Source organism: Ischnura elegans (assembly GCF_921293095.1).
Source record: "Ischnura elegans chromosome 13 unlocalized genomic scaffold, ioIscEleg1.1 SUPER_13_unloc_4, whole genome shotgun sequence".
Taxonomy (NCBI): Eukaryota; Metazoa; Arthropoda; class Insecta; order Odonata; family Coenagrionidae; genus Ischnura; species Ischnura elegans.
In genome coordinates this window covers 8,216,265-8,241,084 of record NW_025791660.1, presented here as the reverse complement: position 1 = coordinate 8,241,084, position 24,820 = coordinate 8,216,265, and the positions used below count along the sequence as shown (strand labels likewise).

The following is a 24,820-nucleotide window of genomic DNA, read 5'->3' as shown; positions in this document are numbered from 1 at the left end:
CAAAATGTGGACAAGAATAATTATTTTAACAAAGAATATTCAAAGAACACATGATTAATTCTAAGAAAATTCGGAACCAATTAGAAGATGACTATTTATACTGGACTTAAAGTCAGAAACATTGGCGTGAATACTGTGGACGTGTTTAATCAAAAATGTATAGTGTAGGGTACTTTATCCTAATCTGATAGCCTTGGCGTGCCCTTTTCTGCAACTACTCTCTTTCAATGTTCATTACGAAAACCCAAAAACACATTACTTGGCACGCATTTCATAGAAACATGTAGATGGCCCATCATCCCTATTGACACAATACAATCATTCACTTCTCGTTGTGCAGGCGAAAATTAAACATAAGACTCCTCAGTGCAGCTTTGCATGAGGTTTAAGTAGAACATATTAAGATTTATATGAATTATCCTGTCCGCGAGAAAATGTTGCATGCGCAAAGGTGACTTTTCTGAGGGAAAGCACATAACATGGATAGAGTATCTCACTTTTGAGCGCATGTGGAAGTTGAGATTAGAAATAACAGTGAAAGACTTATTTCAAAATACTCAATAATAATACAATACATTTGTACGTTTACACATGTGGTGGTCAGGGCCGCTCCTTGTAGTTATGGACTTGATGCGGACTATGCTCACATGTGTGAGCATGTATGAATATGTCAAGGTAACCGCAAAACACTTCTAACGAATGTTTCATTGATAACTTTTATCTTCAGTGAGTATACGAATGGGTTACTAGGTCGCATCATGGCGCGACAGACTTGCTGCAGACGTTGCAGAAATAAAGCAACTCGTTGTTTTGCACAAATGTACTAAGAGGCTCTTCTGTAAAAAGAATTTTCGCACATTCGGCACGACAAAGGCTTCTCTCTCGAGTGTATACGAAAATGTGTCACTAAGTGGTTCTCATTCGAGAAAGACTTTTCACATTCGTGTCATGACTTAAGGCCTCTCCCCCTCTATGCAAACGCATGTGACTGTCGAGAGAAAATCTCTTTGTGAAATGCTTGCAGCAAATGGTACAAGAATAAGGTTTCTCTCCCGAGTGTCTTTTAATGTGTGAGGTAAGTTGACTTTTCCTAGCGAAAGACTTTTCACACACATTGCATATAAAAGGCTACTCTCCCGAGTGTTGTCGTAAGTGACGGTTGAGATGACCACTCTGAGTGAAACACTGGCGGCAAATGCTACAAGAATACGGTTTATCCCTCGTGTGGGTACGTACATGTGTAACTAAGTTACTCTTATCCGAGAAAGACTTTTCACACTCGTTGCAAGAATATGGTTTCTCTCCCGTGTGCGTGCGCACATGTCTAACTAAACTACTCTTATCCGAGAAAGACTTTTCGCACTCGTTGCATGAAAAAGGCTTCTCTCCCGTGTGCGTACGAATATGTCTAACTAAGTCGCTCTTATCCGAGAAAGACTTTTCGCACTCGTTGCATGAAAAAGGCTTCTCTCCCGTGTGCGTACGAATATGTCTAACTAAGTCGCTCTTATGCGAGAAAGACTTTTCACACTCGTCGCAGGAAAACGGTTTATCCCCCGTGTGAGTACGAAAATGTTTAACTAAGTTACTCTTATCCGAGAAAGACTTTTCACACACGCTGCATGAAAAAGGCCTTTCTCCTGTGTGAGTACGTACGTGCACGTAGAGAATGTCTTTCCTAGAGAAGGACTTGCTGCAGACCTTACATATAAAAGGCTTCTCTCTTGCGTGTGTCAGCACGTGACTGTTGAAATGACCTCTATGAGTGAAAGACTTGCAGCAAGTGCTACAAGAATACGTTTTCCCTCCTGTGTGTGTAAGTTCGTTTACGGTGAGGTCACTTTTCTGAGTGAAGGATTTAGTCCCTTCACTGCATGAATATAGTCTTTTTTCCTTTCTCGCACCCACGTGATTGCGTAGATTTCTAATGCTAGATGACTTTGAAGATAAACTTTGTGTAGTTGATTTCTCTCCTACAGAGAAACTTCTCGTCAATCGTCTTCTATTTTTCTCGTCCCCTTTTCCTCCACTGGTTTCCTTGATAAGAACATTTTCTTTTTGCATAGGCTTTAGTCTTTTCCTATCCAGCCCACTTAAAGCATTTGAGATGGTAGGCTCGCAAGATCTTCTATGACCGCTTGATGGAAGTGCTTCCAGAGACACATCTACGATTGATGATTCTGCTGCAGCATCAAAATTACGAGCAACAAAATGAATTTTCATGTGTTTCATTAGCTCCTTTTTGTTGTTGAAAACATCTCTGCAGTTGACGCAATTATATGAATCTTCGTTTGAACTGTAACTGTTCCCTGGATTTTCGATCAAGCAATTAAGTACCTCGTTGTTTCCTCCCACGATGGTCTCACAGCCACTTCTGTCATTTCTACTTATTCTGATAAACCTAAGGCTATGCGAGGTATTTGGTGCATCACAACCACTTTTCTCCCCAACAACAGCCATTGCGGCTCCACCTCTGCTGCTTTTAAGTGATTCAATGTCTTTGGTATTACATTGTCTGTCATCAGGAATTGAGCAACTTGATATCTTATCAGAGTCAGAAGCACCACATTTTCCCAAGTCTTCATCTATCAGATTTTTCTCTATCTCTTCATGGGATGTTCCATCCTTCGAATCAATTTGTGTCACCAAATCTGTGGGACCAATGCATTCATCAATTGAATGATTCCTTAGATTTCCTTCTGCAAGGAGATATGAAGTTGATGTTGATTGCTCGGGCATTTCTTCGGCAGCCGTGACCCCTAGAAGAAAATTTCAAATAGCAACTAACACAGTCAAACATGAAATTTAAGACTACAACATCTTCTATTTAAAATCCATTGAATGGATGGAAAAATGCACAAACAGGTGGTACAGTTGCTGCCCAAGTTGGACTTGAACTTAGAGACTAAAAATATATGAAAGGGAAGAGAAAGGATAAAATGACGAGGGCAACATGGGTGAAGTAGAACAAAAAAGACGAAATCATGGGTTAAAATGCTACGTATACAAATAATCAAGCACACACATTCGCATCACACATATGACTTCCAATTACTGGAAAAGAATAAAATTAGACCCCTTTCAGAATTGGTCCTTTAAAAGGGGAAAATATTTTTCTTGTAAATCGAATATTTAATGGTTGGTGAATATTTTCTAAATTAAAAAGGTTCCTAACAATGGCAATCACAATTAATTTTGTGGTACTGCAGATGAGTATCTAGAAAAATTATTTTGAAATTTTCCTGGATTAGTTTTCATAGAGGTAATTAAAAATTTAAATATAAAAGCAATGAAGAAAGAGCCAAAAGAAACTCCCTTGAGTGAAATATACCCAACTGCCATGAGATTAGCAATTGTTTGGAGGAGCACCGGTGGCAGATATTCCAAGTATGGCACGCAAGCCTGAGCTCTTATATGTGTTGGGATAGTAGCATTTCCACTCTTTTTCATTATATGTAGTTTAATCATTTCCCAAGCCTTCTTCTGCAGAAAACCACTCCTAATAACTTGAGAAGATATTAAATGAACCTTTAAAATGCCAAGGGCAATGGAAGCAGAAATTTTCAATAATTAGTAAAAAAATGACCGAAGGCTGCCATCTAGCATTACGTCCTGCAGTATAGTTTTTGCCCAGAATTGGTCCACTAGATCAACATCAATTTTAGTTGTTGTAGGATGCAAGCATATCAGATTTATTTTGGCTATCCCTTTCAGCATCAATGGCATAATCATGATGTTTTTTTGAAAGAATAGGGACTAATTTATTATTTTGAGTCAGTATGACATTATCGTCAATTCTTCTGGGAACTAAAGAGAGATGAATTCCCTGCGCTGCTTTTGCAAGGGAAAATTTCTCTCCGAATTCACCTCTTATTTCTTTTTATTGCACCAGTGTATAAAGACCTTTCTCTTTCAGCAATTATTTTGGCTAAGGGAACAATAGATTTTTCTTCCCTGCTGTTCATTATATACATTGATGAACTCTGCTCCCGCATTGGCAATATAACACGTTTATTTGCTGACAACCCTGTCATCTGTCGCAAAATTAGTGATCACTCTATGAAATTCTATCATTGGACTGAAACAACGTTCATTTGTGGAGCCAAGAGAGGGGACTTGAACTTAAACTGAGAAAATACATGACGGTACATTTCTTGGCGAACTCGTACATCTATAACCATGTTTATGCAGTGGATGGTATTAACATAGAGGCAACATACAAAGTGGAGTACGTGGCAGAAACGATAACCTTGAACCTATTGTGGGGAACACACATATGAAATATTTGTGGCATAGCTCTGAAGAAATAAGGATTTGTGAAGCGTATTGTGGGAAGATTTTCAGATGAGAAAGTAAAAGAAAGTGCTATTTTGCACTCGTCCGACCGCACCTCGATAATGCAACGAGCGTATGGGATCAAACAAAGAAAGACTTAATCAGCGAACTGAAAAAAATTACCAAGGAAGGCTGTGTGGTTCGTCAAAAACCGCTACCATTGTACAGAAAGCAATACCCAGATGTTATGTGAATTGGACTGAGCCGCTGGAGACTCGAAGGCTGTGTGCTAGGCTTAGATTTCTTGAACAGTTGAGTTTGGATTTCTTTAAAAGCGACACGGAGGACCAAATATTAGAGCCCCACTGTATTTCCAGGTCCGAAAGAAGCGATAAATTAAAATAGTTGTTTTGCGGAACGGGTAGATACGGGAATTCGTTTTTCCCTCGAGCCGTAAAAGATTTTAATAAACGTTAGTCCTAATTCCCATAGAGAATATCCTTTTTATGTAAGAACAGCGGAAGTCCTAACACCCCCTACCACACGCCTTTCAGGTTATCATGCAGATTGAATGTAGAATTATTTGATTGATATTAACCCTAGAAGTGCACACTTATTTTTTCAATCATAAAGTGCACACTGGGGTCCAGCGGACCCCATAACTTTAAAATTTTTTAATTTCAACCCCCTGATATTTTTTTACTATTAATATAGTAAATATCAATAATAGAAGTGTTTCTTACACAAATATGTAAATATAAGTTATTTAAACATATTAAAATGAAAGTAAAAAAATATTTTTCATTCTAAAGACATACAAATTCTTGAAGAAAGTCACCAATCCTACTTTTATTTACTCTTACGAATGTTTTAGATGTACAGACAAATAGTTTTAACAGCTTAAGTATAACATTGTGTAGTTTAAGTAAAAAAATGTTTCATATTTTTTCTTTCCATAAAACGTATTAATTTTAACAATTGAAAACAACAAAATTTTCCAGTGTATTTTTTAAAATTTTTTTTCACAAATTTCATTAGGACTTCCTATTGCTCCAAAATGTACATTACTATTATTTATTTTACAGGTAAAATATAAATTTTTAGAAAAAATGCTTTGTTGTTAATTTCTCACTCCAGTACAGGTAGTACACAGATAACTTCGGTGCTCGTCACACATCGGAGCGCGGCACGATGAGCATATAATTCTTATTTTTCTGTCTCTATTCCTTGGGCATGAGCTGCATCGTATTTTACTGTGAAGGATTTCAGGTTTATCAATTGCTGATATTTCAATTTTTAAAATTTCCGCAGTAGTATTCCTGATTGAAGAACGCAGGTTTTTTTCAAAATCCGTTGATGCAAATGAGGTTTGATGAGTGACAAAGCCAAGTTTTTCAAAAATGTTCTCCGATTTATTTTTTCATTACTATCAATATGAGAGTAAAGAACCATTGCGTTTATACCAGCTTGGTCTAGCATGCCATAGAAAATCCGCATTGGCCATCGAAGGGTTTTTCTGGCTGTTGTATATTCATGACACAGTTGATCAAATGTGTCTGTTCCTCCTTTAGTGGCATTATACATGCAAATAATCTCGGGCTTTCCATTGTCTTCATTTATAGCTCCATCCAAATGAAAAGATGACAACAAAAGCACTATTTTATTTCTTTTTGGTGTGAAAGACACTAGGGTCATGTCAGGGTCAAAAGCAATTCGTGAAGATTGAACAACAGCTTCTTGTAAAATCCACTGGAATTTGACGCTTGTTTTTACGAATGGTGCCCACCATCATTATTGAATAATCTTTTAGCATCTTCTTTACAAGCTCAACAGAAGTGAACCAATTGTCGCACGTAATATTTCTATTCGTGCCATGAATTGGTGCTGACAATGTCAGTACATAATATGTCGGAACAGTTTCATCTGGATTGGTAACTACTTTTCCTATGTAAGGATAGGTATTTACCATGTAAAACGTTTTTGCATCATTTATACTTACAATTTTTATGCCATACTTATCTGGCTTTCCTTTCATATATATCCGAAAGGGGCAACGGCCTCAAAAACTGAGAAGTTGTTCATCTACTGTACTATACTCATGAGGAGTGTAACATTTCTTACAATTATCTACAAACCCTTCCCAAATTTTACGAAATGGCGCAAATTTATCGATCGTTCTGCGCTGCATTCTCGTGTTTTTATCATCAAAACGCAAGGTTGACAGCAAAAACAGGAATCGGTGAAGAGACATGGTGCATTGATACAACGTAGATCCAAACTCAGTTGACCACAGTTCATACAAATTTGTGTGGCACGTCTTCTGCACCCCAGAAAAATATGGAAGTCCAAAAAAAGCCTCAATTTCCTCAACATCTACATCACCGTGGTACGATTGAGGAATTGTGACATTTTGACGCTGCCGTTGTATTTCCTCATTTGTGTGCGTCATTATTTTATTTCGTAAAGTGCTATCCAACAGTAATTCCCAAGCTTGCCGGGGAGTTTTGACGTCGTGCGCTGCTCCTTTTGATCCAGGCAGATCCGAAACCAAATTTCGCTCTCTCTTTCGATCTCCAAATGATTTCAAACGTCAATGTTTGATGAATAGTTTACTATTATGAGTAATATATGTTCAAAACTATTGCTCTACAATCAATTCCATTGAAGTATGTTCGTACGTCTTTCACTCTGAAGTTCTTAAATTATTTGCAAAAAGGAAACCAAGATATTTGACAAAAAAAGTTGATGTCCTCAAATATCCCAAAGTGATAAAAAATGATAAATGACATTTTAATTACTATAAACATATAAATACCATTATAACAAATGTATTTGCAGCAAAAAAGGCAATAAACAAATGTGTTAATTTTTTTTCGCAATTTCAAAAAAGTTTCATGAAGTGCACACTGGGGTCCAATGGACCCCAGACCATTTTCAACATTAAATTATAAAGCAATAAGCACGTTGAAAAAATCACCACACACATGAAACTTTTACTAAGATATAAAAGGAAATTTACATTGGTATGAGCTTTCAATATTTTGTGCATTACAAAAGTTACAGCAAAGAAAAAAACTCCTGAGGTCCACTGGACCCCAGTGTGCCCTTCTAGGGTTAAGAATTCGGCTGTTTCTTAGCCATACTGATTTCATTTCTAGAGCATACCTCTAAATTTAATATTATGTCAACCATATTTTCTCCTCTAAGGAAGCTTCATGCCTAGTTGTCAGTAAAACCTAACAAAGCACCGTTTCTAATCCCAAGGACAAAAGGGTGAATAGGAATGCACTCATTTAAAAGATTTTCGCTAATTTTCCTACGAATTTAAAATGGTCCAAAAGCAAAGCTAATGTTTTCCTTCATTTAACCAAGTTCCATGCTTACATTTTCAATGAACCCTGAAATTTACTTTTCATACTCAATTCTCAAACAAAATGCTCCATTCTGGCTTTTTGGGTATATTATTTTGAGGATTCGCACCGCTTTTCACTGGCATTTCTGGAAAAAAGGTGTGTGGCTACTACGAGTAAATTTTTTTCTTTCAATAAACTAGTCTCCAAGCTTGGTTGAAGCAAGGCAGTATTCTTTTTATTCATTTGATATGACCCTTTAACTGTCAAAAATGCCAAATAGAGAAAATTAAGAAAAAATTCTTAGCCATTGCTCATTTACATACCCAAAAATTTCAGTGAAACAAAAATATTTTGTTAGGGAAGGCCATTAAAACGATTCAAATTACTACAAAAAAGAAAGTTAACATAAAACTTCTCCCCTATCCAATTACCACTTAAAATAAAGACAACAGGAAATATGGATGGACGACTAATTCAGGTTCTTCGTCCTTCAGAATCAGTCACAATAAGGCCTATTTCAGAAGAGACCACTTTCCACATTCCTACATTCTCCGCATGGCACATGGAAATCCAGAGTTTTCTCATCTGAAAGCGGTCTGAGTTTCACGACCAGTTGACACCGTTGATGCTGCAGTGCCTGGCCGGTTAGAAATGGGCGCAGTGGAGAAAACGGCATGATTTGACTGGTATGAAGGCATTGGTAGGGACATTAGATTACATTAAAGAACAGCACCGTGCCATCTGAAAGTGGCCTAAGCCTTACTTGTATGCAACTATTAGAGGCCCTTAAAAGCACTCACCTACTGCTTCCATTGCAGACTCATGGGCTACTGTCATATTCTCAATAATTGCTTAAGTCACAGTAAATGTTGGCTAAATAAAAGCATTGACATATACATCCTCCACATTAGCATCAATCCCTCCAAGTGTAGAGTTATTAGCAACCCGTAAGAGTACTCACCAAATGCAGACTCATGGGCAGTAGTTGCACTCTCAAATGGGTCCTCATCCTCACTTAAAGTAGGCTGGAAGTAATCATCAAGATATTAATCATGCACGAAAAGAGATTCAGGACTTTTTTGAAAGGATGATTTAAATTTTTTTATGCACCACATTATATCAAAATTTGGAATTCCACATAAATTTTTTCCTTACAAAATAAAAATATTTTCAACACTTCAGGGAAAAATATATTATTCCATTTTTTTCAACATGTAAACGGTTTTTGATTTATGTTCCGCCTGCATTGTAATATTATCTTCATTAGATATCTCTGCAATGGATGTAATTTAGTTCATGTGATACCATGTAATAATTAAGGTTTCTTTCGCAATGAATAAACCGAAATAACGTTATGGAAACTGGGCATCTGAATGAAAAAATGGGATAAAATCTGACACTGCATTGTAGAAAAAGATTTCCACATAGAAAACTATGAGGGGCATTTTTAAAGTAACTACCATTTTGACATAAAAAAACAAGAAGTAAATTTTTTTTTCAAAAATAATTTATTCACTTGAAAGGCCATGCTTTACTTTTCTACATAATTCCAATTACTATTGAGGCATTTATCCTATCTTGGGACCAGCTTTTGTATGCCATCGTTAAACACGCTTGCCGCCTGATTAGACAATTACTGCTTCACGGTCGTTTTCACTTCATCATCATCGGAATGGTGCTGATCCGCCAGATGCTTCTTCAAGTACATAAACAAATGTTTGCTCAGCACTAGAACGGGACTGTATGGAGGGAGGTTTAATTCTTCCCAGCCAAAAGAAGTGATAAGGTCTTGAGTTTGACTTGCTGTGTGTGGACAGGCATTATCATGGAGCAAAACGACACATGCACTCAGCATGCCACGCCTTTTGTTTTGAACAGTGCAGTGCATTTTTTGTACAGTCGCACAGTACACTGCTGCATTGATTGCGTCGCTGCAAGTCAAAAAATCGACTAGCAACACACCCTTAATGGCAGGACTGCGCCATTCCGATGATGACGAAGTGAAAACGACCGTGAAGCAGTGGTTGTCTAATCAGGCGGCAAGCTTCTTTGACGATGGCATACAAAAGCTGGTCCCAAGATACGATCAATGCCTCAATAATAATGGGAATTATGTAGAAATGTAAAGTATGGCCTTTCAAGTGAATAAATTAATTTTGAAAAAAAATTTACTTGTTTTATATGTCAAAACGGTACTTACTTTAAAAACACCCCTTGTAAAATTTTCAGTGAAAATCATGGAGATAATGATGAACAGCTGACATTCGTAAAATATAAAGTAGAAACAAATTTTGAAAAGTGCTACATGTAAACATCAAACCTAGGACATTAACACCGGGCTACCGCTCCTACTTGAAGGGAGACCATTTCTATGGGAATATATTTGGTATATAAATGTTGAAATGCATTCCACATTTAAGACCATTGGTTATAAAACCAAATATGGGAGAAGATTTGTGGACAGGTCCCTATGAACTACAACACTACAGAGTTTGATTGAAATGTGAGACCTGATTTTCTTAATGAGCAATGAATTATCAGTCCTGGGATTTCCTGTTGTAAAATAAACATCTTCATGAGGCATGATTTATTGGTCACAGGATAGTTTATAGTAAAATAAATATCATATTGATATTTGCTTCATCGGTACCAAGATTTAACATAGAAAAAATATTAGGCAAGGAAACTACAACAATTAAATACAAAATAAAGAGGAAAATATGACTTACTTTCAGATAAGAATATGTACTTGTTCCAGTCATAAGTAACTTTGAATCAAATAGGTTACACTGTCTGTAAATACTTGTGCCTCAGCCTAAATAAGATGAAAGGAATTTGAAGAAGGGTCACTATACTTCCAATAAACATGTACCACTGGAAATCCACACTCTTGCGTTGCAGGAGTACGGCTCTTTGTTACTCACCACAGGGAAAAAAGTTGAGCTTGGTCACTTGTAAAGCTAGAGCTTTAGATCGTTTGCACCTCACCCCCTTGCAATGAAGGCAAGCAAGTAGGCCACTCGTTGAGGTACCAATAAAAGTAGCATAAACATGCCAAACACTGTTAGCTCATGGCCAATACATGCCAACTTCCTTTTGTGTGCTATTAAACGCCAACCATGTGCAGGTTAATAACAAGCATCTATGTGAGGCATTTGACACCAAAATAATGGGTAGCTTCTGACAATCACAGGTTATTTATGTCATCATGTGAAAAAGAGCAAACACATGAAACACTATGGGCCACCAAGGAGCCCCACGTCCCCACTGGAGGGCTAATAAGGTTTAGTTTATCCATCCCAGGATTTTATAAGGCAATAAAACTACAATAAAAATGTACAACATGAAAAGAAAACCTTTTTTTTGATAAGAAAACTTATTCCAGTAATTAGTAACTTTCAATCAAATGGGTTACCTTTAAATCTGTGTAAAAATCTAAAAGTCCTAGCATTTTCATTGATTAGCATTTCTGCCCACAATCTCCTCTAACAATTCATCAAATTCCATAGCAATAATTCTATACATACATGGTCATTCTCCTCAGGAGATGGTTCCTTCTTTGCCCCAACGAGCGTCCAGTCCAGGTCTGCCACCATGGCTCCCCTGCCCTGAGCTTCCACCTTTTCGCCTTGAGAAGCAGTTAAGGTATTGGGCTGCAACATAAACCCCAATCATCATCATAAATGCTTGAGATACAGAAATATTAAAACAAAACTTTAGAGAATTCATCACACTAAGAAAGGCACTAAAACAGATCTAGGCAACTATAGACCAGTGTCCATAGTACCGGTCATGTCCAAAATAATAGAAACAATATTGAAAAGTCAACTGATGGCCTACTTCGAACATAATAACATTCTGTCGCCTAATCAATTTGGTTTCAGACATGGCAAGACTACCACTCAGGCTGTGGAAAGCATTTGTGCTAAAATCACAGAAGGTTTCGAAGAAAATAAATATACTGCAATGGTACAGTGCGACCTCAGTAAAGCTTTCGACATGGTAAACCATGACATTTTGCTGCGGAAGTTGGAGCACTATGGAGTTACGGGCACGACACTGAATACTTTATCTTGCTTTCTATTTAACAGACAACAGCAAACAATGTAAAATAGTAAATTATCTAAAAAAGCAATAGTTGAGTGTGGGGTACCCCAGGGGTCTGTTCTTGGTCCCTTTTTATTTATAGTGTATGTAAACGATCTCCCCAACTACCTAAGATTAGCCCCCATTTTATACGCGGACGACACTACATTAATCACTTCCAGCAAAGATTACAACATTACATGGCAAATGGCCAACAATATGTTAAGCAGGGCTAACGAATGGTTCATAGGCAATGAACTATTCCTGAATAAGAGCAAGACCTTAACATATACTTTTGCACTTAAAGAAACATACAACGAAGTAGAGTCAGTCAGGGTCCTGGGCTTTCACATAGACCAGAGGCTGTCATGGGATACCCACATTGATAAAATTTGCAATAAAATAAGTAGAGTTCTGTACCTTCTTAGAAAATTAAAGCCCATTGTATCTAAGGCAGTATGGATGAATGTATATTACTCATACTTTCAAAGTCACATCAGCTATGGGATTATATTGTGGGGTAATGCTCCCAAGGCAAATAAGGTACTATTGCTACAAAAGAAAGCAATAAGGTCACTTTTCAATCTAAAGCATATGGACCACTGCAAGCCTTTTTTCCTCCAGTCAGGAATTATGACTGTGTATTCTCTTTATATATTTGAGCTTTTAAAATTTGCCAAAGACAACCTTACAATTATGACTAGTAGGTCTGATGTACACACACACAACACCAGGCATAAAGAAGACCTTGATACACCTTTCTATAGATTGTCAAAGTCCAAAAACAGTCTTAAAAACATTGCTATTAAGGCATTCAACATACTGCCAAGAGAGGTGAAACTAAAAGACACTAATAATTAAAAAAAAAACGATCCAGAAATGGTTGCGTAGGAAACCCCTACATTCTTTTGAAGAATACATGTCTGGGGACTTCACAGGTCTTTGTGACTAATGGGCCAATTATTTTTTTAATATGTGATCTTTACTTTGTTTTTCATGTAGTAATCCTTTTCATTGTTTGTAAGTGTATATTATATATATATTTTATTTTTGATGATGTCTATTGTGATTTATATCATTTAACAACTAATAAATTGATTGATTGATTGATCACACGAATAAAATTAAAGTTAGTTTCAAATGGATATAGTCTTCATACTACCCTGCAAGCTGCCTCAAGGTAATTAATGTTAGGAATTTATAATATGTATTTATAATTATTTTGTTAAAACTACCACCTTACTGTATTTCTGTTACTTCTTATTTTCATCGCAAAATCCCTGCAAAAGCCACCTGATGATCCACAGGCCAATCATTTCTGGAGATGCAGAACTCCAGATAAAATCTTATTCATAACTGTAACTTATTTTACGAAAGAACTTTGCATGAGAATCCATAGCTCATAGGTAATAACGTACATTCATGGTTAATTAATAGGGTCAATAATGGAGGATAAATTTAGTGTACATTTTGGTTTGTAATTCAGTTTAGAGACATCAAACCTTTTGACTGATAAATTAAACTTACTCAGACAAGATATAACAGAAGGCCATTCTGAGTTAACAAAAAAGAGAAATCTATAGATAAGCTCCTTATAGGACAAAGCTTGCATAGCTTCAATGGGAAAATAAAAAGGTTCATTTACTCTGCATGGACAACTGATAAGTAGGGATGGGAAAATTTCGCCATCATGAATTTTGCGGATTTAGACACAAAGTGTCCTGGTAGAGGTAAGACATTACAATATACCCCAAAGTGACTGGGGATATGACTTTTGAACTCACGAAATGTTGCAAATTGTGTCCCAAAATACGAATTTTTATTTTTTTGGGGAAAATTTTATAACTGTAATTTCAAGCACAGGAAAAAACATTACATTACACGGAATGGTTTCAATTCGATTAAAATTAACACAAATGGGAGTATTCCTTAGGTATGTGGACGAGTGCAGTTCCTTGTAGCGTAACTAATGTTATGATACAATCCTAGGAGGATGGCATCGCATGTTTTCGATTTTCTGCAATACTAGGCAATATATGGCAATCTCCCATCCTTACTCTCAGGGAATAACCGTCTATTTGCTCTCTGAGTTGAACAATAGAAGAGCAATTTTTTCTTATCAACATCACGAATGGAATGTTAAATTAGTTGAGGAATCTGGAGCATGCTGCTTGAACCGTTGTCACTCCGTGAGCATTAAAATCAGATTTCAGTGGTAAATCCAGAGTAGAACCGTCCGCTAGCCCGGTGCTAGCCTGATGAATGCACCCATGGATTGCACGTGCCTGAATACCTGCTGTTAGGATCTCTACCTTTTAGCTATGTCTGTCAAATAACTGTTTATCCAGTTGCCATTGTTAAGTATTGCTGCTGGTGTCTCAGACAATCTAGTTATTTTGACAAGTTATTGTAGCGCCGAATGAAAAATTATGAAAAGGGACAGGGCTTTTCAGTATCAAAAGGATGGATTTTAGTGTATCGATAAAAGTATGGTAATATTCAAATTCTGCAATTGTCAGGTAGCTTGGGAAAGGAAAGACTCGATTGAAAAACATTGAAAATCTTTGAAGCATCTAACTGCTGCCAAATTTGGTAAGTATGGATATTCTTTAAAGTTACGAACATCAATCTCTATCTGTATCAACTGTTGCCATGAAAAACCAAATTGCTCATCATTTTGGAAAGTGGATAGTACGAAACTTTCTCAAAGCTGACATTCTTCTCTATAAATTGGAAAATGAGCACATGAAGTCATTTTTGAATGACAGGAATAGAAGGATCAACAACTTTCCTATTTCCACATGGTAATTTATTGAGACCGACCACGGTTTCGTTGCAGCGTAAAATTATCAAGGTCGCTGTGACGAAACCATGGTTGGTCTCAATAAATTACCATGTGGAAATAGCAAAGTTGTTGATCCTTCTATTCCTGCGATTGTGGATTTCCACAAAGTTACACCCACTACTGTAAATTATTTTTGAATGAATTCGTTGAGGGCAAGTATACGATTACAGCAGCTTTTTGTAAATTAAGTCAAAGCATTCTAATCCTTTCAATAGCCATAGGGAAACTAACATTTTATTTACCGCTGTGAATAATTTTACCTCGCTACTGGTGCTGGAGAAATTACCTACATTTGCCAACTAAGGGACAAATATATTCCTGATCTAAAATACAACACGAAGACTCAACTGAAGGACAAGTAGGTAATAGTGTTTTGTGATAAAACAATGGAAAAGAGAGGAAAATGTTTTTGTGATCCAGCTAAAAATTGTTGAACTTCTTGATAGTGGATTAAACATTGTAGTTGGTGACGTGTGTATTTTGGACACAGCTAATTCAAAAACATTTTCAAGAGCAATTTAAGACACACTGAAGAAATATGAAATACCACTCGATAATGTAACAGCATAACTGTCCTACTCTGCTTGTTACATGACAAAATGCTTTCATGCAATGGAGGATTTGCTGTCAGACAATGTTCTGATAATTCAGTCCTGGGCCCATGAACTTAATTTAGCACTGTATACTCTTGGGAAACATCTGCATATTTTGCATCAAGCAGTATCCAAAGTGAAGATGGCATTCCTAAACACATGAAAAAGGAAGCACCTTTATAAAAAACATATTTGAATACAGCCTACCCTTAAAAGCAAGTGCCACTATTTCCTCAGCCATTTTTAACCAGGTGGAGCTCCTGGTATGAATCTGTGGCATATCTTGCAACACAAGCAAAGGACATTGTAGGATTTATGCACAGTGAGAACATGACAAGTGACAATGCTGGGTTGATTTTCTCCATAGTATTTCAGATGAAGACTAGGAAGCAATCCAAATACAGGCTATGTTCACCACAGAATATGGCGAACGCTTTGTTGAAATGATCACATTTCTGGAAGGACACTCACAGCCACCTGCACATATTCTAGATGGGCAGCTAAGGGGAATTCAGCAAGCACTTGAACTAGTTGCATGAGGGAGTTACGGGAGCAATGTTATTAAACTGCTAGAGGATTGTGGAACGAGAGTCAGTTGGGGCGAAATGAGTGCAGTCCTGTCCAGTGCAGCTTGCCATGCAGTAACCAAGCTACTGGAGTTATGGGCTAATGATCGCACTTCACAGTTTTGTAAGTATATCAATCTATTTGACCCAGATGATATAGTACAAATGATTATCACTGAAGAACTTGAGCAGAAAATTAAGAGAATAAGTTTGTGTTCCAAAGTGGATGATATTGATGTAATGCGATGCTACAAAGAACTGAAATCTTTTCTGAAGAATCCTGTAACTGGAAAGCTAAAGGTGCATGTTACAGCAGTATTGCTAGGGATGTCACTAACATTTCTAACATTTAGTGAAGCTGTGTTGAAATCGATTTGGATTTCTTGAGTAAATGTCGACTGTGAACGGTTTTTTTCTACATACACAAGAGTGTTGGGTGATAGGCATCATCATTTAGCTCAATAGAATCTAGGACTTTTTATTGAAGTATACTTTGAAGGTTGAAACAAACAAAATCTAGTAGATCATGTAGTGTTAGTATACTAAATGTTGAGTGGCATTGACTCTCAGTTATCCTGGTGGCTTGATTTGACTACCGTGTTCCCTATGTTGTTCTAGATCCAGTGGGATTTGTAAAAAGAAGTAATTCAGATTGGAATTTACATATTAGAAATAACTAAAACTTACTAACCACACTAAACAGCATGCAATTTTTACACATGTCACATTTCCCATTTCACTACTGACAGGTATTACAACATACTTTTCAACTGAGATCCACTTTGGCGGTTACACCACTGAGGTGATTGTCTGTAGTCATGACATAGCTACAAGGGAAGTGTAACATAACCGAGATAAATTTGGTTAAACTATGGTACTGACCCTTTTCTAGGTTTTAAAATAAAAACTAATCTAAGTATATATCCATGATAGAAAATATAAAAAACAAATAATAACATCACCACTTAAAAGTATAAATCCACTACTTACCATGGCTTCAATGATATGCTATTTTCATGTTTCATAACCTCATAAACAGACTTATATGCTAAGCTACATCAAGCAGATTGACCAGTTCATTGATTAGCCAAAGGAAGTCCAGCTACCAGTGATGGATGAAGAAAGAAAGAAATAGACATTGGAATAGTAAAGGCAAAGGGAGCATTCCACAAAAAAGAATGATCTACTCACAGCTGAGAATACAAATACAGAGGTAAGGAAACAATGCATCAGATTCTAAGTATGGAACATATTATAAATGGTGGCTTCAAAATTTACAGCTGCATAACAGTAAAGAGATAATTGTGAGTTTAAACTTCCACTCAATATTGCTTTGATGATATCCATTTTCAAAGCAATTGACCTGTTTTAATTTCTCTTCTAGGTGAATGGTTTTTCATGATAACTTCTTGATTTTTCTACACGCAATCCTATTTTTGGCCATTATTCTCTTGGTTTTCCGTCTGTATGGCTCTATCTAAATCACCTACTTCAGCACTGTATTCAGGTGACACAGAGGGCCTACGACTGTAGAGAGGGAATGAAGCCATTGTGTTTGAGACTCTAAAGCAGACCCTTTATGTGTTGATACTATTCGTACGCAACTTGGCCACCACTCCATTTCTCCCGTGTGAATACTGATGACCTCAAAGGCTTTAGCATAGATCCTCTACCTGGAAGTAAATCGCCTGATAATCTATGACGGCAAAAATTACGTCTCATACTGTACTGCTTAAAAAAAACTCATATCCAATAGCTCCACACATAATTAATGATCTAAATTAACTACTGTCTTTCTGTTAAGGAGACCAGATAAATTACTTCGGTAGGCCGACTATCCAACTCAATGTCAAGTAATGCTTTTGGCCATCGCACAGCAATGGATTTCAATTAATATGTGATGAAGGAAGAAGATTTAAGGAAAGCAATACTATAAATATAATTAAAATTTTTGATTTTCGTGTGTACTTCGTGCTAGTTCACGTATTATCATGAGAGCGATAAAGTTTTTTGATTAAGCTACACTGGGTTACGATGTTTCCCCGAGGAACAAATTTGGGCTATACAAGGCATGAGTGTACGAACATCTAAACCAAAAATTTCCTATGGTAGTGGCAAAACACCAAAGGCAATACCAGAACAACATTACAATTTCATTTTCCTCATATTTTTTTAAACACATCTCGCAGAAAAAATTGAAAGAAAAGGTGGCGCAGGGAAAAAGCTGACCTTGTGCAACCTGCATCACGTGTCCATCTTGCTGTGCAGTTGACAGGAAGGAAAAAAATGAAAGTCGCAGAAGGGGATGATTTTGAGTTTTACATCGTCAGTGTTGAAAGTGTTAACATCACTATCAATTGATATCTTTTGGGAATCGATTTGCATTGCCGATGCACAACAGTCACTTCAAAAATGGTAAAGAAGGTCTAACATGTCCCTCGTCCCCGCAGTAAATTTCTGTTCACTTTAATCACAAAACTCAAATCTGAAACAATTTGATCCATGTGAACATCAATGTCTCATAAGGAATACAAGTTGTGCAGTTGAATCTAGCTAGCAGCTACATCATGATGTCACGGTAAATCAGTTTCACTGTACATAAGTCAATAGTACTCAGTTTAACTCTCAATTCCTAATATCCCCGCTTCCACTCCATGGTAAACGGAAGTGAAACTGTGTTGGTATGATCACATAACAAATGACTGCTTAGTGCCAAGATGACAGAGAGCTTACTTGCTCAGTGAGCAAAGTTGAGTGGTCAATTTGGCAAAATACAGCAAATCTGTTCATTATATTTAATTTAAATGATTCGAACATGAAAGCTTTTCTGTAGTTGTTCATGATTGAACAGGCAAGGCAACATGCAATTTGTTTCTGCTGAGAGGTCATAGGAATATTGCTTAATGGATCACTTTACGGGTTACCAGTCTTCCAAGCACAGGCCAATGTGTCGTCATGGCACATGGACCAATAACCGCTCTGTGAATACACGTGAGTAGATAAATGCGTACACAGTGTCTGCACGTGACTCGGCCTTGAAACATGACCGAATTATCGATTATTCTTTTCATCCGTCAATCGTACTTCTACATCAAATTTGGAGAGATTTTTAACGTTTTATGATGATATTCATGGCTGTTTCCAGGTTTTTTTCATGTTAGACTAAATTCACAGCTTACTCACAGTTTCAAGGTTTTCACGGTTGAGTGGGAACCTTGATAAGGGATGCTTTTAATTGAGGATGGACGGATCCAGCATTTTTTCTGGACCCGGATTCTGATTGGATCCTTGATTTTTGGAGCCGAATCTATCGGATCAGATATTTTTGGCTCCAAATGCATTTTATTTTATTAAATATTGAGTGAGAGTGAAAATCGTGCATGGATATCGTGCGGCCGGATAACCGTGAGTCTGCTGTACTGAAGTCTACGATAAAAACTGTGTCGATCAGCGAGTATCCCTAACTCACCACCTTGGTACCGGCATCACTGTTTCTGTATTCATCCCCTTCATCTGAATCGCTCTCCAGCAGCAGACAGAAGCTCTCCTCCTCATCGTCTTCATGAGATTGCTGCTTCTCCTGAAGATCGCCTTCAGGTCCATCTGCCTCCACACAACCTTTGAGGGCCTGTCAATGCACAAGGTATTCAGTGTTTATTAAACTTCAACAAGTTCAAAAATCCCACACTAAAAGTTTATGGGATCACCTCACGGGTGAACCGGAGGTGGAACCCCTTATTCACCCACTGGCGGATTGGCAGCATTTTCTAGAACCATTTTCTGGATAGGTTTCTTCTCTATGATTGACTAATTTCAAAGCTTCATATCCTGCGCATTACGTTTACCTCATTTTTTTCAACAAATCCTGGATTTACTATCGAAGTGACCCATTTATAAAACGTTCGAGCAATTTCGAAAGAATATGTGGATTATAAGTAGAATGTAGATGAATGTTTTTTTGAAAGAGGTGAAATATTATAGCAGATATTTTGCATTGCTGCCTGTATACAGTCAATTAATGTGTTACAGTGGTGTATGAGAGAAGGTTTCATCATCCAAAATCGAAGCCAAATTCATTGTTTTTTTTCTGTAAAATTATTTCCTATTATTTATTTTTGGTGTCAGTACAAATAAAATTATACATCTAAATTGCATTTTGGCAATAATTTTACATATTTTTCAAACAACTTATTGTGCGTCGACCAGAGGGTCCAACTACCGTTGTGCCTGCCTCAAAAAAGAAGCTATAGAAATAAAGCTGGAGGGAAATACCTTCAAATTATAATCTTAATACTCGATCAGCAATATCTGATATTATCATCTTACCTGCCTTACATTAAAAATACTTTCTTCTGTAACCTGCCATCTCAGTACATTAGATTTTTTTGGAAAATACATATTCATTCAACCTTCAACTCTTTCCAGATGGTGGAGTTTTCACCTTAGGATTACTGCAATACTGAGCCCAAAGAAGCTCTTCAGTCCCCCTTGTACAAAACTTTTTTGCAGGACATTCGTTAAGAAGGGTCGTTTGAGTGGAGTCGCAGAGCAGTGAAACAGGATTAGTGGAATTTAAATTATTATTGCATCATTCCATGTCAGTTCATCGAGGCATGACCCCCACCAACTCTGATTTTGGCAAATTTCATCCTTCCATGTACGAATAAAACAATGTAAAATATCCCTTGGCTATCTCTAATAATTCTTTTGCGACTATTTGAAGTTTGCGTGAAACCACAGTTTATCAATGAATGCGTTCTCCAGAGGCAACTGTACCTCCAGAGGGAAATAATTTGTCTCAGCCATATTTTTCATCCAATTCACAATGATAATTTACAGGTATACTATAGAAGTCATGAGGTTTCCAAAAACTAATTACAAATATCGTAAGGAATAAAGGAAATTCTCTAACCTCATGTTTCACAAGATTTTAGAAAACTTGCCTAAAAAATATGGTTCTATAAAACATCATATTTTGACCTAAGGCAAAATTTGAATATAGCTATAATATTTTTTCTAATATTCCTTGAGGTATGACCCACCACCTATAAAAATAAAATTCATGGCTATTTGTTAGCTTTGTTATTTTAAAAATTATTTTAAAAAAATCCATTTTCACAACTCTGGCAGTCACTGTTGGTCCTCCTTCAAGTGTGACAAAATGCATGTGTTAACTGCTTTCTTTATCTCAGTAAATATTTATGACATGAATCTTGTACATAACAAGTCCCATAATTAAAACATTTTCTGTGTGCAGGTTGCTTTTCTCCAGGTAAGAAAAATGTACTTTTGAAATGGAATGTTTTAAGGAATTCATTAAACTAACGCATAGTTCCTAGGGATAACTTGATCGTTGCTTTATAGACCACATCAAAATACTGGATACATGTCAATACAAGTTAACTTTCTCCATTTTGCACAGACAAAAACTTAAAATTATTAAACAAAAAGATTAATTTTTAACATAATGCACCATGTGGTACACTGTGTGGTACATTGGGGTTTTATCACGGATAATCCGAAAAGCTAAGATAATTAATTTCAATTAAAAAACAGAAACCTGATATCAACAAGAAGTATCTCTTGGACCCAGTGTTTGCTACAGGAACTATCACAACTTGTTCCTTCCACAAAGTCATTCAACAGTAACAGAACTGCCCATGAAGACAGCCATCAAAATAAAAATGCAAAATATAAAGCAAAATATGCTGGAAAAGAATTATTTCCCATTCAAGCTTTTCACTCTATTCCCTACTACCAACAATTTTCCCATGTATTCCAAATTAATTAGACAAAATTGATCTGTAAAATAAAACACATACCATTCTCTATGTCACAAAGCTATTCACAAAAAAACTTATTCATATAAATAATAAGCATTTTCAAAATAGATTGAAAATTTCAAAATGAAATTAAAAATTTTGGAAACAATAGACCTGCCGAAAAAATACATGTTTTTACTCCTACCATAAAGTATAACCATAATTTTTTCAGATTTTTAAAATTGGTGGAACACTGTCAAAAACATGAACAACTGCTTTCCGCCATTTGGATGTATGCGTTCCAAAAGGATATTTAATTTAATTATTGAGAGCAACTGTTGTTGATCAGTTTGTAATATTATTGATTAATAATAAGCATTAACATTAAAAATGCCTATCGCAATTAAATTAATCATAATAATTTTTTATAAACACACTTTTAAGCTCTAATTTTCTATTTAATGCACAAAAATAGCAGAAGCGGTCATAATTGAATCATCTTATCGAATATACATAAGGGCCGTTATACATGAGGTAAATCATTCCTCAGGGTACCATTGAAAACATTTGTTGCAACCGCAAGAATCTGAGCCTGAAATTAGAGCCGGGGCCATTTTACAATCTCACAACAGAGTACTCTCTCGTGCATTCAAGAAATTCACCAATTTACAAGATGCAATTTTGACTGCACCAGTGTACACACATAAGATTGCGCAATGATGTGCCCCGATGTAATTAAAATTACTGCGCAAATATGAAATAAAAGGGTGATAATTGGAGTATCGTCTTTTGAATATGCATAAAGGCCATTTTACATGGGGCAAATCATTTCGCAGGTTAGTATTCAAAATATTTTTTGAAATTGTGAGAATCCGAGCCTGCAATTACTGCAGGGGCTAATTTGCCATCTCACAACAGTGCACCCTCTCATGACTTGTAGCAATAAACCACTTTACAGGATTACTATTTTGACTACACCTTTGTACTAACATAAGATTGGGCAATAATGGGCCTAGAGTAAAATGGCCTAGGTTACATTAGAACAGCAATTACGGCAAAAAAATATCATTGAATATGACCACATCAATAATTTCCTTGAAAATTCATTTATAAACTAAGCTGTAACAAGAAACTCGCAATATTAGGGTGTTGGCTCAAATTCCGGAGATAAATTCATGGTTAAGTAGAGTCAGGAGATTCGAAAAAAATCATTTTCGGCAGACTTTGTATTTCTCCAAGCTTGTAGACTAACCTAATCTTTCGTCAGGCGCAATATTGGAATTGCTGTGTTCATGTGCAATGTACCTAAAAACAGATGTGAAATAACATAATTTACTCTAAGCATTGCCCCATGGTACATGTTCCAACACTAAAGAATCTTTATTACTATAGTCTAACACATAAATGATAACTTATTTGCTATGTTTTTACCGCTATACACACTGTCATCCTGCCCCGGACCGATGTAGCAAGGTGGGATTTAATTTATTTATTTCACACACCACCAAATACAGCACAGTTCGGCCTTTACATCGGGGTTGATAACATTTAATAATCACAAATATCCATGCCCTGGGAAAGGGTAACTTACCAAGTCGGGACTTGAACCCAGGACCTAAGGTTTGGCAGTCGAGGACTTTACCCTGCCGCCACCGAGGCCGGCAATGTGCTTAATATGATCTTTAGGCAATAAAATATTATTATATGCATGTAAATATTCTATATGATTAGGGTTTTTTAATTTGCTATATTGTATCAAATAATGCTTTTTTTGGCGTTACTTTACCATTATTTTGCTTAATTATGCTACTGACATGCGGGCACAATGTGCAAAGTGAAAGGCTACATAAAGCGTGCCAAAACAAACAGCTACTATGGGTACAAAGGGTCTTTGCCACCTATAGGCACGTAGAAGTGAAAAAAAAACATTTGCGCTGAGCCTGTCAGATCCATTGCATCCGACGGAACGTTAAGAGGTTAACAGTATGGTTTTAAACAATAATTATGATTCATCTAAGTGTGATAGGCATTGTTTATGTTAATGTTAATTCTGAATCAATTATATTAGAAACTGATAATCAATCGTTGCTCTCAATAATCAAATCAAATATCCTCATGGAATACATATATGCAAATGGAAAAAACCTGTTATTCATTTTTTTGATCGTGTTCCACCAATTTTAAAAATATGAAAAAATAGGATTACACTCTAAGGTAAGGGTAACAATATATATTTATTTTGGCGTGTCTATTGTTCCCTAAAATTTCTAATTTAATTTTGAAATTTGCAAACTTATGGAAAGTTTAGTTCTTGGTTCAAAAATTTGAAAAAAAAAACAGGATGATAGTATAAGTATATGCAATTTAAAATCAAGAAAGAGACTTTACAAAAATAAAAACTGGAGAGATGGTTAAAAAAACTAAAAATCGCGTTTATATTTTTTTGGGTGTTTCCCATTGCTGAGACCTGAAACCTTGGGGAAACACATAATTTTGGATGCACTTTAAGTGTATATTTTTTATTTGTCGAAATAAAAAATACACTTGAACTTCTTTTTCTCCATCACTTTCCACCATCTTAACCTGCTGGACCTTTTAATGCACTATTAACTTTTGATCTCTAATTAAAGTGCTTTCTAGTAAATTTTTCATTCAATACGTTGATGCAGTCACTCAGCATTTAACATAGCCCGTCGTGGCAAATGACTCATCAAATAGGTATATGATTAAGTAAACCTTTCAAGTTATTGCTGTAAACTGTTGAAACCACATATACAAACATTTGGCTAAATTTTACATTAAAGTCGACATGAAATTGAAACTATTAAAGCCGGGATACACGGTACATTAACACGAACAAGTTCATATCTGCTAGCGAGAATGATTACACATTATTTGGAAGTTACACGAAGCTTCCAATAAGAAAATGATAACAACTCACCCTTACGTAATTTCCAGACGAAAATTTTCTCAGTTCTGCGTCCGATTTATGACAAATATTTCTGAAATCATTGATGTCGATGAGCTTTTTCAAGCACAGGGAACATATAATGGCAGGCAGGCCATCTCCAACAGCAACCTAAGAAAGGAATGAAACCATATGCAAGACATTTTAGACTTGTCGTGGAAAATATGTTCCTAGAATGGAATACAACAAGAACTAAGGATAAAATGTAATCCATCACCTACCTTTAAGTCGACTAAATGATATAAGGCATCCTCTACAGTTATCTGGCTTGTTACAATTGAAGTGAATATGTTGTGAAAATAATCATTTTTCTTCATGCAAAGTCTGCACGGGGTACCATCGGAATTCCTTTCTGAAGACTCCGAGAAATCC

General features: G+C 36.3%; 1 protein-coding gene across 1 annotated transcript; it reads right to left on the bottom strand.

Annotated features, from left to right (window-relative positions):
- Nucleotides 1-560: 560 nt before the first annotated feature.
- On the bottom strand, nt 561-24,514 carry LOC124173214 (oocyte zinc finger protein XlCOF6-like). Its single transcript, XM_046552752.1, has 5 exons — nt 24,422-24,514; nt 19,188-19,346; nt 11,156-11,281; nt 8,590-8,653; nt 561-2,759 (listed from the first exon to the last, which is right to left on the bottom strand). Exons 3-5 carry the CDS (start codon nt 11,222-11,224, stop codon nt 1,129-1,131), a joined length of 1,764 nt encoding a protein of 587 aa, XP_046408708.1. The 5' UTR covers nt 11,225-11,281; nt 19,188-19,346; nt 24,422-24,514; the 3' UTR covers nt 561-1,128.
- Nucleotides 24,515-24,820: the final 306 nt, after the last annotated feature.